The sequence below is a fragment of the Nothoprocta perdicaria genome, unplaced genomic scaffold (assembly GCF_003342845.1).
Source record: "Nothoprocta perdicaria isolate Ctin4 unplaced genomic scaffold, notPer1 scaffold_152, whole genome shotgun sequence".
Taxonomy (NCBI): domain Eukaryota; kingdom Metazoa; phylum Chordata; class Aves; order Tinamiformes; family Tinamidae; genus Nothoprocta; species Nothoprocta perdicaria.
In genome coordinates this window covers 12158-29387 of record NW_020454672.1, presented here as the reverse complement: position 1 = coordinate 29387, position 17230 = coordinate 12158, and the positions used below count along the sequence as shown (strand labels likewise).

Below are 17230 nucleotides of genomic sequence, written 5' to 3'. Positions count from 1 at the left end.
GCGGGGAGGGCGGCGGCGGCGGGCGAGGCCGGCGCGGGGCCGGGACAGGCGCCCGCTCCCGCTCCACGTGCGAGCGGCGGAGCCGGAGGCCGCGCCGGGGGCACCCGCTGTCGCCCCGAGGCTGCTTTAAAATATCGTTTTTTTCTCTTCTCGTTTCTATTCTTTTTTTTTTTTTTTTTTTTCCGCTGAAACTTAGGGGGAAAAATATAGCAGGATTGATACAGAAGAGCTTAATGCTCCAAACAGAAACTTTTCCTGCTCTCTGGGTACTCTGGTTGTGCCGTTGCTGGAGTGTTCCTGGCGCGTGGGCTTTGCGCGACGCTTTTTGCAGCGCCCGTCCAGAAAGCGCCCGGCGCGGCCGCCCCGTCAGGGCRGAGGCGATGGAGGGGCCCGAGGGCTCTGCCCTGCTGCCCAGTTCCCCACCGCGCCGCAGCCCGTGCGTGGGTGAACGTGGTGAGCTGCGGATGTGAGAGTGATGCGGGCACGGGGGTGTCTGCCCTTGCTTTGGTGTCTGACTTGGGCTCCCTGCTTAGGGACCCCGTTCAGAGGGGAAAGGACCCTTTCCTAGAGCTTGTTCCTGAGGCTCTTAGCGCGAGGCTCTTCCTCCACGGCCTAGATCGTGCTTAAAATCTGGCAAAACAGCGTTGATTTGGAGGAGCCGTTTTGTTCTGCAGGTATCCTGGATGCCTGTGGGGGTAGTTGTGTAGTGCCCTGTATTGGGATAGGGACTTTCATTTGGAGAGTCTGCTAATGATGTCTTTGTTCTGCTCCTTAAGTCGTGTCCTTTTAGCAGCAGTATGTTATAGCCCATGGAAAACCTCACTCTTCCGAGGTGTGGTGGCTCTTGCCAGGAAGTGTGCTTGGGAGAGTGGAGTTTGGATGCTCCGAAATTTCCTAGGAGAAGAAATGGGAAAACATTTTAAAACTGCAGAGCTCAGATAGGTGAGGACTGACCCTTTAGGGGTGCAGTRTGACGGGAATGACTTCAGCCTCGGGCACTTAAAGCCTTATGTCAGTTCCTTCCTCCTCTTTTCTTTCCTCCTGGATGTCCTAATGTTCAAAGCTGTTGGCCAACTGAAGATCAATCTATCTGTCCCTTCTTACTCCGATACAGATGCAACTGAGAGCAAAGATAAATGTTTGGTGGGAACTAATGTTTGTAGCTGCCCTTATATTCCTAGTGGAACTTCTGATGCRTCTTCACCATATCTGTTTCAGTGATGACCTGTTTTATTCTTCCATCTCCCGTAGTTAAGACCTAGTAATCACCTGGCCTTAGGATGAGTGATTTTACTGTGCTGCTTTGATAGAAAATGATTAAACTAACTTGCTAGGGAAAAAAAACCCAACATTGTTCACGGATTCTTCTCKCTCTCCTTTACTTCTCCCTGCCTTGGCTCTGGCTTTTGGTGSCTGGAGGGCAGATTGGATTGCTAGCTGTTCAGATAGGAAACCAGTTTTATTTTTGTTGTTGTGTTTCTTATTTTAATTCATTTTTAGTCAAATGAGGTGTTGGTAGGAAAGAGCAGGAGGGGAGAGCGGGGCCGCCTCTTCTGGCAGCAGAAGAGGTTCCCGGTGGGACGAGGTGCAGGAGCTGCAGACACGCTGTGCGTGATGCTGCTGCAGGGGGGCACAGGGCATCCACAACGACTACATTCTGGACATGACATGAGGTTTTTATGCAAACAATCTSTTAATTCCATGTTCTTCAGAAATGCTTGTTTCAGCTACATCAAAGATGTTTTCCAGGGAAAGCAACTGCTTTATTTTTAGGCATTTTCTGAAGAGCAGCTTCCTATATTCTGAAGGAASGTAACTAGTTTGCAGTTCACATGTGTCCCTTTTGGACTGACCCTCTTGTGACTCATGCTCTTTTTCAGGCAAGGAATGATGTTTTGTTCATAATACGTTTATTTGTGGAAATCTAAATAAAGCCAAATGCTAGGAAATCTTCCTTATGGAAAAGTGAAAAGACCAATTCCTGCAACATTAGTTGAACTGGTGCATCATTTAATGAGATTTCCATTACATTCTTATATAATTTGAATATTTTCAGGACGATGCTGTTAGCATTGAAAGCGGTACCAACACAGAACGCCCTGACACCCCAACAAACACTCCTAATGCACCAGGAAGAAAAAGCTGGGGGAAAGGAAAATGGAAGTCAAAGAAGTGCAAATATTCCTTCAAATGTGTAAATAGCCTAAAGGTAAGTATGGGTGAGCTTCAGCAGGGGAAAGCCGGATACCATTTGCTGCCAGTGATGTTAATGTTGCTTGTGAGATAGTGTCAAGACTGGTGTTTTAAAATACCTTTACATAATTTATGTTCCATGCTCATCTGAAGAACATACTTTTTTTTTTGGACTAAAGCTGTAAAAAACAAGATTTCTGAGAGACAGAAATCAGTAGGAAGTGGTGTATTTGGCCTGATTTTTGTACAAATTTGCAAAGCTATACATGTTATTCTATAATTACGTATTTTATCGGCACTGCAGTTACTTGATCTAGTGAAACAAATTCAAATAGTAACTTGTGATGACTTGATACAGAGCACTGATCTAATGCAGCCTCTTCTACCAACTGAAATGTATTTAAAAATAATAAAATAAAAAAAAAAAAAGATCCTGACAACCTTGGAGTAACTTTTTGCTCTCACTTAACGGAACCGGTATTTTCTGTCATCTAGCAGTTAACATAAATGCTGTGTAGTGTGATCTGTTTAATTTACCAGAAATGTGATCCTGTGTTTGCACCTGATTAGATCTCACTACCTCTTCTCCCTGATTTTATTTTATTTTATTTTATTTTATTTTATTTTATTTTATTTTATTTTATTTTATTTTATTTTATTTTATTTTATTTTATTTTATTTTATTTTATTTTATTTTATTTTATTTTTTAATTTTATTTTATTTTTACTTCTGCAATGGTCACCTACCATGAAGAGCTAAAGAAGTTGGCTACGATTTGGTTCTCTTGCATTAGCACCGTGGTATTCTTTCGTTCTCTGCTCTTATACAGGAGGTATTTAGATGTCAAAAGCTGTAACTATGCCATGTGATACGATTCTTTTGTAAGATTCCTAAAAGTAGGAAACACTGGGTGTGGAACAAGATGGAAGCTTCGTTAAGCTCTGTATATAGCTGTCAGGAGGATGTGCAGCTCTGTCGTGGGTATTTCCTGCAGAGCTGCTTTGAGAGCTTTTGTCATTCTCCGGCACTTAACTATGGGGCTGTGCTGATGTAGCTGTTTCTGAACTTGTGCCTCAGGCTGCCTCGCTGACATGATGGGGTAGCTGAACAGGAAGGGGGATGAGAGGTTTGGAGCAGGGAAACCTCTGAAGTAGCTTTGCCACTGGAGAAATTGTGGTATGAAGTTACACTGACAAAAGAGCCTGGGAAATAAGTTTGTCTTTGTACCTTTTTTTTTTGATGTTTAATGAAAAAATTATCTTCCTCCTTTCAAGGCAGAGGAGGAAGGGAAGTTCTTTCATTTTCACATAGGTAGGCAGCTGCTCCTGTTATTCATTTGAATCGCCCCCACACCGTGAGCTTTCTGTGGCATCATGTTGTGCTTCTCACACAAGCGTGGGCCTCTGCACCCAAACATTTAGCAGCTCTTGAGTTTCGTTAAGCACATTCGTTTTCTGTCTGCAGAACAAATATCCCTATTTCATTATTGTTTTTCATGTCTGATGGAAAAACAGAACATGTTCATGCCTCAACTTAAACTTAGACTCCGTTGTAGGGTGACCTAAAAGGCCCCCTTGTAAAGTATTCCCTGACTTCCTTGGATCTGGATCAGGGCCTGGGAACAGATTCCTGTGCAAGTGGAATCAATCTGTGTGAGTAAATGTATGGTTTCAGCTAAGTAGGATATTCTTACTATCCCTTTCTTCTCATTCCTCTTTGAACTGAAGTTGAGCTATATTAATAGGAAGACTAGAAAGCAACTGCATTTGGTAACTCCTCTTTGCTTTATGTTTGAGGAATCCTCTCTAATTTTTTTTCCTGTTCTTCCATCCTGATTTTACAGAGACTGTGGAGACAAATCGAAACAACTGAATGTTGTATATGGGCTGGGAAAGACATTCATGACTTTGTTTTCTTAAGGAGAAAAGAGTAAAAAGCAGATTAAAAAAAAGTAAATTACTGATTGAACATTAAAAGGTTATGATTCAGCATGAAAAAAAATAGTGCTTGCTTTTTTAAACACTAATGTGGAAGTTACTTTATTTGAAACCTAAGTACCAGGAAAAAAATAAACAAGAAACTTTATAGATAAGTTTATAAACTTCTTTTATATATAAAAAAAATGGGGTAGTGGGTGCAAGCTGCAACACAGGAAGTTCTATCTCCATGTGATGATCTCTTCTTCACTGTGAGGGTGACAGAGTCCTGGAACAGGCTGTCCAGGGAGGTTGTGGAGTCTCCTACTCTGGAGGTCTTCCAAACCCGCCTGGATGCCACCCTGTGCCACATGCTCTAGGTGTCCCTGCTTGAGCAGGKGGGTTGGACTAGATGATCTCTAGAGGTCCCTTCCAACCTTGAACATTCTGTGATTCTGTGATTCTATGAAATAATAGGAGATCAAAATGTGCTTCATTATTATTACTGCTGTTTACAGTCCTAAGATACTGTCATGTGAACTGAAGAATAATCTCTRTTCCCCATGGAGCGATTGGAAACAATTTATAAATGAGCATATACAACTAACAGAAGCATGTGCTCACATGCATTTTTATGTGTTCTGCTCATAGCTCTCGTAGCAAGAAACTTGGGTTCTGCTTTGATGTGTTCTCTTTTAAACAATGCCATTATTTGCCCTCTCCTTGTGCTCGTTCAGGGTGCGGTTCAGTAGCTGTTTGCGGTCTGATTTCTCAGCTTGTCCCAACTGTCCCCTGAGCTGGGGAATCAGTAGTGGCCAAATAAGGAGGCTACCAGCTCCTTGGCATGACTAAAACCACTGTTGATGATGCCTTGCTCCTGCTGCAAGGGCTGGAGAGGCTCATATGAACAGTTAGCACCTTGTTAGCAGAGAGGGTGACCTTATTAAGACACATTCATGTAGTTGTGGGTGATTATCTTGCTGACATAGTATTTCTGTAACTGCTTCCACCTTGAAAACAGGGCTACTCTTACTCTGTTCACTGCAACCTGAGATGGAATTCAGCAAGTAACTAACTAACTTGAATATGATTATTTATTTGCTTTAAAAATGCTGTCACAATAATTGTAGGTCTAGTTGCTCCTCTGTCTCCTTCCTGGTGCTTGGGACACGCGAGTGCTTTGGGTATCTGCCCTTTATTTATGCTGGTGCGAAGGTGGCATTTCACAGTTCTCCTATTCTTGGCTAGAATCTGGGTCAAACTATTCTCGTAGGCAAATCAGTGGTCAGATTTGCGTGTCAGATTTGGTATTGCAGGATAACCGTAATGTGCAGCATCTAACAGCACAGTGCTTTTAAAATGTGCTTCATTATTTAGCAATGGGAACAAAGATTAGACTGGACAAGTGTTAACAGAAACACTTAAGTGCTGCCTCTTACCGGTGAGGAGGATGGTGCTTTAAAGCAGGTGACCAGAACTTCTTGGGGTACCCTAGTAGCATCTTGGAAGAACATCTGTCTCCTTCATCCGATACRCACTGGAAAAACTGTAATATCTCTGATCAGGCTCTTGAGATACTGTAGTACATCCTACGAGGAATGTGTGGTGGCTGGTGTAAGTAATGTAAAGACACTTGTCCCACAGGGTGATTTTCCTAGGGAAATATGTCTTTGAAAAAGACTGCTTGAATACTTTCTTATTTCTGTATTTGAATAAATTCCTATAGTGTATATCCCTGCTTACCTTATCCTATGCTGTATTTTATGTAGATGGTAATTAATATGTTGCAGCTTATCCTAGAAAAATGTCCCAAATTGGGGATGGGGTGAAAATCTTGGATGCCAGGCTTTYTCTTCCTCGCTTTTATATTTCCCTCGTTGCAAAATTAATTAGGAACAGTGCACATGAGAGAGAGAAAAAGATTATTTTTGAAAAAAAGTGCTAATGTACTAGACAAAAACTGCTGCTGTATCTCAAGCACAAGAGCATGAATCAATGGATTTTTGCATGTGTGTTGCCTTTGTGTAGTTGGTCAAATACCCTCTTTATTCACCAGGATGAACTCATTTACAAACATGTTGAAACAACTTGTTATTATCAAAATAACTTTTTTTATGCTAATCACCCATTGCATATCTGACCTCTCAGCCACACTCTGCAAAAAAGACTTAAATACACTCTGAGGACAAGCCTRAAAACTACAGTTCCAATCTCTACTGCATACACAAGTCCATGACTTTGAGATTTCATGGCATACAATTTTCTCATTCTTATTCTCTAATTAAGCTGTAATTCCATATAGGTGCTAACTATCAGCTGCTTTTCTTTTGTCCTGTAGTGACTTAATGATTTTAGTAATTTTTTTTGTTAGTAGTACTTTTCTCTCTTCACACAAACCAGCCAGTCCGTGTTTTRAAGGCTAGTATTTTATTGACTTAAACATGGAAAAATTCTTATTAATCTCTATTTGGCTTTCACCTCTACTTCAGAAACTCAGGAAGGCCTTTTCCTTGAAAGATTTTTCTGTCTTTTCTTAGTTCTGTTTCTGGAGGTAATAACACAGTGATACTTTTCTCAGTAAATACTGCCCCTTTTAAATCCTTCAGACTTCCTTGCTTTTTAGTAGGCTTCTTTGCATAATGATGGACTTTCCCTCCTCCTCAGATTTATCCTATGGCTCTTGAAGAGGCCAGAGCTACCAGGACTCCTGTTTCTGGTGTTGCTTCTGAAGAACCGATTTGAAGAGCACTCGGTCACAGTCATGAGACACTTCCTTCCTGCCTGTAATGTCCCAGACAGTCCCCTGTGGGGAGGCACTTTAATGAACATTATTCTTACTGAAAATGTCCTGTCAAGGCGGGCCAAAATACTGTTATCAATTAATAACAAACATCACCATATTCATCACAACTTACAAACATATTTTCTCCTTTAAAACTGATGTAAGCTGTGTAAAAATAGTGCTTGGCCTTTTGCTGGTAACTGAAGAAAGTCTGAAAACACTTTGTAGTTGTGAATTTTGTAGTATGAGATGCTGGAATTGGTTCCACAGGTCTTTGGTAGAGTTGCAGGACCTAATCATGATAGAACGTAGCCCTTTTCCATTCTTACAGCACTATAATTCCTAATAAGCCTCCTCAGTGAGGTTGTAAATCCTGCTCTAATTATAACAATATAAAAAGCACATTGACCTGGCTTGTTAGGCTAGATTGCTTTGTTGAAGGCTTCAAAACAAAGTAAGTATAGAGCTTACTCAGATTTAACTCGGGAGTTCTGCCAACTTCTGCCCATAACTGTGAGACAACAATTTTTTCCTTCACTTTTTAAAAGCTTGTCAAATAAAGTATTCCTTTAACTTCCCTTAATAAAGCCAATATAAAATGTGATGTTGCAAAACCTCTCTTTAACTGTTCGCTATCTCAAATTATACTGGATGTGAGCTTAGTAGTTTGAATACACAGCTCAGTTTTACAGAAATGTCTGTGCGTTTTGTTTTTTTTTATCAGGAGGACCATGGTCAGCCTTTGTTTGGAGTTCAGTTTAACTGGCACAGTAAAGAAGGAGATCCTCTTGTTTTTGCCACTGTAGGCAGCAACAGAGTGAGTAATTCCTTTGTGTTTAACCATACCCCTTCTGATTGTTTCTGTTTGCATTCCTTTTTCCAGCTAATCCCTTTACCTGTGTTTGGTCGTGACACAATATAGAGGGCTTTCATATGAAAAGCTTCATAGAGAAAGCTTCATTTCTTAGATACATAATGTCTGTTGTCTGGGAGAGGTGAAACTAGATTGTTGTATGATGTCAGGCTTCAGCTATTTGGGAATTATCCTGTATGGTAATTAAAGTTCTAGCCGTAGGGTGAGGGAGAGAGGYGCATAAATTTGTCTCCTCACTGAAATCCCTCTTCTTAGATGTTACTATTTCCAAAAGATTCTCTGCTCTAAAACTGCATRGGAAGTGGCTGTGATGCCAGTGTGCTTGACAGCTAAATTGATGGCCTGCCTGAGATGAATTTATAGCTTCTTCCTCAACAAAGATCTACGTCACTGCAGTCTTAAAATAACTGCTCAAGTGCACTCTTATGTATATGTTGTGAATGAACAAGAAGCCTTCAATTTTCAGGTTTATTCCACCTGTAATTACCAAAATTGCTAACCTAAGATTACACCTGATATAAACAGCTTTTTAAAAGACCAAAATCAGGTTAGAGGTAGCTACAGTAATTAGTAGTTTTAGGAACTAGAACTTTATAACGGAGACAATTTGATTAGTCGCTTTAAATATCTGGGTAGCACATGGGCAAATCCTAGTGTGATGCTTTACTGAAGTAACTGTAAGCATTCTTTTATCAAACTACTTCCCTATATTGCAGATCAACAGATAATGGAAGAGATYGAAACCATAAGAATCACTACCTGTAATAATCAGAAACTAAATATTCAGTTGCATATGATTTACATTGGAAGTTTTACAAGTAAGCAGTAATCTCTTCCTTTTTTTGCTCCTCCAGGTTACTTTATATGAATGTCATTCTCAAGGAGAAATACGTTTGCTACAGTCCTATGTGGATGCTGATGTATCCTTTTAATTTTTTTAAGAAGGTAAAACATCCGCTTGGTTCTTCTTTATCAGAATTGAAAAGGATTAATGGGAAATAGAACTCGAAGATTTTGACTGTGATTTAATATTTTGCTCATATGGTTCATTCCCCATGGTACATCCAAATCTTACTTCTTTTCCACATCCTAGRTTCCTTCTGTTGAAATAATAATAGAAATGCAGACTCATGGAACATGCTATATTAAAATATTTGAAAACTGATTGTCCTTCAGCTTAATCTTCCTAACCCTATTATTTGTGTTGTACTTTATTGATCCCAATACAGGGTCCTGGGTACTTTCATAACAGCACCAACCTTGTTTTGTTAAAATACATTGCTTGAAAAAGCACTCCTTTTTCTTATTAAACGAAACTTGTGTTATTTCTGTGTTCCTTAATGTACAACATTGTAGGCAGATGAAAATTTCTATACCTGTGCATGGACATATGATAGCAATACAAGCCATCCTCTCCTGGCTGTGGCAGGGTCCAGGGGTATTATTAGGATAATTAATCCTATTACAATGCAGTGCATAAAGGTGAGTGCTCAGAACTTCAAAATACAGCTTGCATTTCGTTAAGGTGTGTAATACCTCAGTACATGTCAACTTGGGAAATGTAACTTGGTCTCTGAATTCTGTCCCAGCATTATGTAGGCCATGGAAATGCAATCAATGAACTGAAATTCCATCCAAGGGATCCAAATCTCCTCTTATCTGTAAGCAAAGGTGAGGAAAGATGCGTTTCATTTTTGTGTAAGTCAGAGTACTGTGGTTTGGGTTTTGGTATTGAAGGTGACCAAAACTCTTCTCAAATCCAAGTTGATGAATGCTACTGAACAAGCTTAGCTTGAAAGTCTAGAGCAAATCTTGGTCTTAAAGGTTGTATATAATGTAAATATTAAATCTGTGGCCTACAGTGAAAATAATTCCGGGTCACTAAGGAATTGTGAACAGTGCTGCTGATTGGGGTTGCTCTTTCCTTCAGGACATTGATTTGGGTTATTTCTTTTTCCTCAGTTGTTGAATCACGTTGCCATCTAGTGGGGATGTGTTAATATTGCAGGCAGCATTGGTCACTGGTCAGGGGGAAAATATATTTTCTGCTGGAAGGATTTTGAACTTTAAATGGAATTTGTGTATAAAGGGTATTAGGGAAGTAAGCTTTTTGTTTGGTGTCCTACAGTCTTGTTTGGAATGTGGAAACAATCACCAGTTTGTAATCTTGGCTATTAAGTAAAGGAACACTTGATCTGTCACAGGAATAAACTTCCAATAATCACAGAATAGTTGAATTGGAAGGGACTTCTGGTGATCTAGTGATCATCTAGTCCAACCCTGCAACAGGGCCACCTACAGCAGGTTGCCCAGGACCACCTCTGGTTGGATTTTTAATTCTTTAAAGAATAGAAGCTCCACAACTTCTTGGGGCAACCTGTTGGAAGTGTTCAGCCACTCTGACAGTGAAAAGGGGTTTTCTTTTATTCAAGAGGAGTTTCCTGTGCTTCAGTTTGGGTCTGTTTCCTCTTGTCGTGTCACAGGCACCATGGAGAGTGATTTGGCCCCATCCTCTTTGTATCTTCCCTTCAGATACTTCTATACAATGACAGGAATGCCCTTAGCTTGTTCTCCAGACTAGACAGGCCTATTTTTCAGTCTTTCCAGTGTCGAGTAGATGGAGAGGACCACCTCTCATGGCCTGTTGGTAATGTTCTTCCTAATGCATCCCAGGAGAGCATTGGCCTTCTSGCCACAAGGGCACATTGGTGGCTYATGATCATCTTGTTGTCTACAAGGACCCCCAGAGTCCTTTTCTGCAGAGCTGCTCTCTAGTTGATGGGCCTTCTTCTTGTACCGGGGTGTGATGTTCCTATCCCAGTTGGAGGACTCTGCACTTCCCTTTGTTGAGTTTCATGAGGCTTCTCTCTGCCCATTTCTCCAGATAGTCGAGGTCCCTCAATAGCAGCACAGTCCTTTGGCATATCAAGCACCCCTTCCAGTTTTGTGTCGTCATCAGTCCTACTAAGGAGGCACTTGYTCCTGTCATCCATTAGCAAAGTTGTTAAACAACCTCAACCTAAGTATCGGCCCCAAGAGCACCCCAGTAGTGACTGCTCTCCAGTGGAGTAGGTGCTGCTGATCACAGCCCTCTGAGCTCAGCAGCTCAGCCAGTCTGCTGTCTACCTTACCATTACCAAACCATATTTTGTCAGCTTGTGTATGGAATGCATTATCTGGGAATGCTAGAAGTGGAAACGTTAACAGAAGAGGACTTTTGACTTGGGCGTAGCTGTTCAGCCTTGCTGGTAAAGCCACACAAGAAGAGCAGTTGATTCTTGGAAATGTCTAATTTTTTGCGATGATTTTGGCCGTGTGGGTATAGTTTAGAATTTCCTGAGCTCTGCAGATGTTATAGGTTCTGTTTCAAAACACATTTTGCCATCAGCCATACTAATAGGATTTTTGCTGTTTAATCTGTGGACCATGTACAGTTTTCAGGAGGGCATGAGGCAGGAGAGTACTCAGGTATCAGAACTCCTCAGCTGGGAGATGAGTAGAAAGAGAAAATGTGGGACTGTTCAGTATCCTCACTGGAATAGCTGTAATTTAGTGCAAATGCTTATAGAGCCCAAAGGGGAAGTATGCAAGAGATTCCCATTTTTAAGAACASTGAGCAATGTGCTATAGGTTCTACATTGGAAAATGTTAAAGCTTTCTTTAAACAAGTGGACTAGTCACTTGACTTGGAAGTRTATATTGTTTACAGAGGTCATTCCTTCCTGCCTCTATAGTTTATGATTCATAAAGAATAATATTTCARAGGTGAAAAAATGGAAAATCCAAACTTTCTGAACACTGCTTTAAGAATGGCTGAAAGGAATTTAATGTTTGGTTGTTTTTGCTTGAAATATAAAATCAGGTATGAACTAAGATTGAATAAGGTCAGACTCTGCTTTTCAGATGATCTAAGACCTAAAAATATTTTTGAGAGAAACTGTTCCCAGAGGCTGGGGGACAGGAATGGACACATTTTCTCAATTACAGATATAACAGTATTTAATTAAAACAACAAATGTAGTGAATGCAGTCCTGTATTTCCTATCAGTTGGATTCTATGCAGCTTTTTTTGATATATACGTGGGTATGTATAATTGAAAGTGGTGAAGCTGAAGTATATTATTCATATGTGCGTATGAAAAGCAGCATGTAATTTTATTTGTTCTTTATAGATCATGCATTGAGACTGTGGAACATCCAGACAGACACGCTGGTTGCAATATTTGGAGGAGTAGAAGGGCACAGGGATGAGGTGTTAAGTGCAGTAAGTGGAAGAATGTGGGGCAGTGATTTAGATTTACACAAAGGGTAGCGAGTTCATAAAATGCACCTTCTTATCCTCTGTGCACTGTGTTTGATTTTATGTCTAATGAAACTGAAGTGCATAAGCAATGTAGTAAGTGGATAGACAAGTGTAATTCTGAAGTGGTTTGACTGATCTGGCCATCTCTTAATAAACAGAACAGGAATTCACTTTTTATATCTGCTCCAGTAGCTAGATGCCTTATGGTACAGCCTGGAAGTAAACAAAATAGACCTSAGTGGGGCTGGAAAGAGTCTTAAGTTTTCATTATGGTCCCACTTCTAAAGTTCTTGAGGTCTTACCCAGCAAAAGCAGCAAGAACTAATAAACCTTCAGAGGGATAGAATAGTGAAGGAAATAGGAAATATCAGGTGAGTTATGCTGCTTTTTAATATCTATGGTCATATACTGGTACCCCAGCAAATACCAGTGAGAATACTTAACTTTTAATATGCCCTGCTTGTTGCCACTGCTGCTGTACGACCTGAAAGATGAGATGTATATCTGTATGAAACATGATGCTGTATCCTCCTGTAGTTCTAAGTTGTCATCAGCCATATATTAGCTTTGGAATTCTGCCACGATTGTTCCATAAAATGAAACATAAAGTGAAACCAAGGATATTTAGTAGCAGTAGCTTCATTGTCTGTCAGTGCTGTATTTTATTTTTTTTCCCCTTGGGTGAAAATGAGTAGAATTATTGTGCTTCTTAAAGTGAGCAGGATTAAGTCATTCTTAGCATTCTTTCCATTTGAACTATATACTTTTACTGCTTTCTCTACAAAGAAAATGCTGTTTTGACTATGTTTTGCATATGATGGAAGTTACAAAGTTACTGTAGTGTCATTTAGACTATATTATTTCATATACATAGGATTATGATCTTCTGGGTGAAAAAATCATGTCCTGTGGGATGGATCACTCTCTGAAACTCTGGAGAATTAATTCCAAGAGAATGATAAATGCCATCAAAGAGTCCTATGAGTACAATCCAAATAAAACCAACAGGTGGGTAATCTTCATCATCTTGGCTGTCTTTTCAAAATATGAATGTTCTCATTCCAGATTAAATCATATTGAAATAGGATTATTCTTGGGTTTAATGAGTGATGAGATTGTGTTGGATACTGAATCTCTCGAAGAAAACTGATCTTGTTAAATTTATGTCTTAGCAGGATTTTGTTGAAATCAAAGTCCTGACTAGAAAATGTCTGAGATTTTTCTCTATCGGTTTTAATTAAAGCTGATATGCTTTTGTGTTTCGATAGATGTCAATGTCTTTTCTTCTTTTCCAGTTCAAAATTTCCTGGAGGGAAACAAAACTGTGTAATGAAATATAGTAAATAATTCAGCTTTATAATGTAACTGTGGGTATGCAAGCAGGACAAAATGTTTACCTAGTAGTAACTTTCATAATTTTATGATCTCAGAGATGAGTAAATTTTAATGTAAACATGGCAATTAAAAATACATGACAGCTAAAGCCACCTTTATGAAACTGAGCAATCTTTTAATTAACGTTCAGTTAAACTGTTGAGAGTTTAAGACTCTAAAACAGTTGAACATGTTCAGCAATGAGGCCAGCTTTGAAAGTACTCTTGCTATTTTTTGATAACATTACCAAATATTAAATGTTGTTTCTTAAACTGATTTTTTTTTTATGTTTAGCAATTTAGATATTGCAGGAGGAGCATTGGGAAAACTTGAGTTGTCTTAATTAGTTCTTAAGATATTTGCCGAAGGGAACTGTACTCAGCATCTGAAGGAATGGTTTTGCTTGGCATTGTCATGTAAACTTGAGCCTTTGGGGAAACTATTCCATTAAGAATGAAAATGAAGACAGGGATTGTTCATATCCTAAATAAGTATACAAAATATACCAATACAAAATATATAACCAAAGCAGCAGAAGACAGACTTGTGATTTTAACAATAGGGTATGTTAAATGTCTCTACTGAAAATTAGACTTGTGCTTCTGGACCTCACTTGGCACTTTTCTCCATAGGCCTTTTATTTCTCAGAAAATTCACTTTCCTGACTTTTCTACCAGAGACATACATAGGAACTATGTTGACTGCGTACGGTGGTTGGGAGATTTAATCCTTTCCAAGGTAAGGTGGCAGATTTTCCAGTTAGATTACTCTTACTCATTTGCTCTAAGGATCTTAGACAGTTTAGGTTCCAGTAGAAGTTCAGTGGCAGTTTTGTCAGCTGTTGGGATAGCTGGGTAAGCAACTTGTACATAAAAAATCTTTAATAACTACAGCTATAGCTTTGTTAAGAGTACAGCAATATCAGCTAAATCAGGATCTGCATAGAATAATGAATAAAAGTGTAATACTGATCAAGCAACGTCTGGATCAAATTAGGATTCTCCTAATGAAGTGACTTTGATCTGTGTGGTAACAGTAGTAATGTTTGCCTGCAGATACCCAGCTGGGTAGGTGTCACTGCCTCTTCAACAGAAACTACTGTGTGCATGGTTCCATGGGCAGAAGGGGTTGCATGAGAAATCCTTAAATCTGGGTTAATTTATTGCTGCTCTTGAAAATGTGTTTGAGCACCTCTGGTTGACTTCCTTGGAAATGGGTGAGGGAGGGAGGGCTCATGTAATCCTGTTATCTGGCAGAGCTGTGAGGGCAGCAATCTGCCAATGATGGACAGTGACAAATAGCTGGTRATGTGGCTCTGATCTAAGGTTCAAGGTGAGATTCTCAGTTTTACTTTTTTTAAAGTCCTTAAAGAGATGTGAGATGAAGTGCTTGATTTAAAATTATAGTTAGAGTGAATATGCGGTATAAATTGTAAAAATAGACAATTTTCACTCTTTCTCCTTCCAGTCTTGTGAAAATGCCATTGTGTGCTGGAAACCTGGCAAAATGGAAGATGATATAGATAAAATCAAGCCCAGTGAGTCAAACGTGACCATACTTGGGAGATTTGATTATAGTCAATGTGATATTTGGTACATGAGGTTTTCCATGGATTTCTGGCAAAAGGTATGTGTGAGTTTTCACTTAGCCATATCTGAAGGTGACAAACTTTTCAGTGATTCCATGTGTATGTGTAAGGGAAGGGCTTTTTTTTTCTTCATATGCGATAATGTCATCCTTAAGAAGCAGAATTGTTTGGTACAAAAAACCTTATATGGAAAGGTGATGTTCCAGATATTTTATTTTGGGTTCTGTTTTATTTTGGGTTCTGTTTGCTGGGAAAAAAAAAAATCCATCCAATGCTTATTTTCCACTAAGGATAAATTTTTTGATACCTACAAATGGGGAAAAATGAGGCAAACTTTGAAGAGTTTCACATCCCTTCAGCAATCTCATTAGTTCATCTTCAAATGTACATTGTCAATTTACCAGCTACAGAGTCTTTATGAAATTCTGGCTTCCATTCTTGAAACAGTATTTCAATACTTGCATATCCTCTGCTTTTTTCCCAAGATGCTTGCTCTGGGCAATCAGGTTGGCAAACTTTATGTTTGGGATTTAGAAATAGAGGATCCTCATAAAGCCAAGTGAGTACTTAATTTTTAGTTTTATTTTTCCTTGGGGCACTGTTTTTCCTTTACTGATAACTGCAGAAATTCTTACATAGTAATTCCAGTTGCCCATTCCAACTACTAACCAAATAAACATTTTGAACCCCTAAAGGTTAAACATTTATTTATGTGTGTGTGTGTGTGTGTGTGTATATATATATATATATATAAAATATATATATTACTGTTTTATTGTTTGTTTTGCAGTAATGCCAAGAAGTCCCAGATTTATTTGGGGCATGTTGTGCTGGGCACTGTGTAGATAGAGAAAAAGAAAGTTTGGTCTTCAGAGAGTTTTCAAACTGACTAGGTGGAGAATTTAAAAGTAATTGAGAAGTGCCAACTGAATATAGCAGGTGACAAAACAGGTAAAGGACTAGAATAATGAGAGTACATAGGTTAGCTCTAAGAATAATGGGGAGGAAACAGTATGGCCTTCCAGTCCCTCTGTGCCTGGCCAGGTGATTCATTGCATATTTCCATATGTTTTTAAATATACGATGTTCCTGGAAATGTTGCAGTCTTTAATCACCCAATTATGATATTTTATTCCTAGACATTAGAAAAGAAAGTTGATTAGAAAATCCTAAATATGCTTTTAGTTAACACTTCAATGTAAAATGGATGAATGGGAAAATCAGGTGGTATAGAATGGGCAGGAACTTGCTGCTTTCCCAAATCCAGATTTCGAATACAATATATACTCTGAAAAATATAATCCTGCTGCCCTTCTAATCCAGTGTACGTGATGTAAGTAAGAAGTTGGGGAAACAGCAATCTATAATGTAGTAGCAAGTGCAGATTTAACATATTTAATACTGCAGCTGAATTAATTTTTTCTTTCTTTTTTTTTTTTTTTTTTTTTTAATATAGGTGTACGACACTTACGCATCCTAAATGTGTTGCTGCCATACGACAAACCAGCTTTAGCAGGGATAGTAGTATCCTTATAGCTGTTTGTGATGATGCCAGTATCTGGCGCTGGGACAGACTACGATAAGTTACCTTTTCTTAATTGAAAGTAGAAAATATATTTTCAAATTATAATATAGTCTGTTAACTTGCTAGGATGGTAGATGCATTTAGTGTAGACTTTTCTCTCAGGTTCAGCAGACTGAAGCTGAACTTAGTGATGTTTACATTCTGTGTAATGTTCTGCTTGAACTCTGCTGCTTTTAATAAAAAGAGGTATTTTTGTAAAGGTTTTTTGAATTGTCAATTTTAATTATTTCCTTCAATGGGTTTTCAGTTGCAGCCTGGGAAAATGCATTGTGCACAGCCAGCATATAAATATATCATAATGTGAGAGAAATTCGGTACATGTATGCTTGCAGCTGTCTTTGTCMCTTCTTATCTTAAATAAAAATCTAATGAAGCTATTGAACAATATCCAGGGACCACACAAAGGAAATACTGCACTTTGAGAATATAGTGTAAATAAATGTTAAATTACTGCTACAATATTTTTCAACTCATTCCTCTACTTAAGTCAGCTACACATTGCAACTGATTCAGTTTTAATAATCTCAGACTGGGATGTACTTTTCTCCATTTCTGATATTGATTAATGGRAAAAAGTCACTGTTTGTATTCATAGCTCTCACTGCTGTATTGTT

At 39.0% G+C, this 17230-nt stretch overlaps 1 protein-coding gene across 2 annotated transcripts in view; it reads left to right on the top strand.

Moving 5' to 3' along the window:
• EED (embryonic ectoderm development) overlaps window positions 1-16803 on the top strand; it is a 17137-nt gene extending 334 nt beyond the window's left edge. Inside the window, exons 2-12 of one of the 2 annotated variants that reach the window (XM_026034929.1) lie at window positions 2057-2209; window positions 7617-7709; window positions 8621-8686; window positions 9123-9248; window positions 9356-9437; window positions 11939-12030; window positions 12944-13077; window positions 14076-14181; window positions 14911-15069; window positions 15517-15590; window positions 16488-16803. In XM_026034929.1, coding sequence (XP_025890714.1) covers window positions 2057-2209; window positions 7617-7709; window positions 8621-8686; window positions 9123-9248; window positions 9356-9437; window positions 11939-12030; window positions 12944-13077; window positions 14076-14181; window positions 14911-15069; window positions 15517-15590; window positions 16488-16614 — 1212 coding nt within the window. In that variant the 3' untranslated portion in view covers window positions 16615-16803. Of the gene's footprint in view, window positions 1-2056; window positions 2210-7616; window positions 7710-8620; window positions 8687-9122; window positions 9249-9355; window positions 9438-11938; window positions 12031-12943; window positions 13078-14075; window positions 14182-14910; window positions 15070-15516; window positions 15591-15821; window positions 16457-16487 lie in introns of those variants that run through there. The other variant, XM_026034928.1, reaches the window with a different exon arrangement.
• Window positions 16804-17230: the final 427 nt, after the last annotated feature.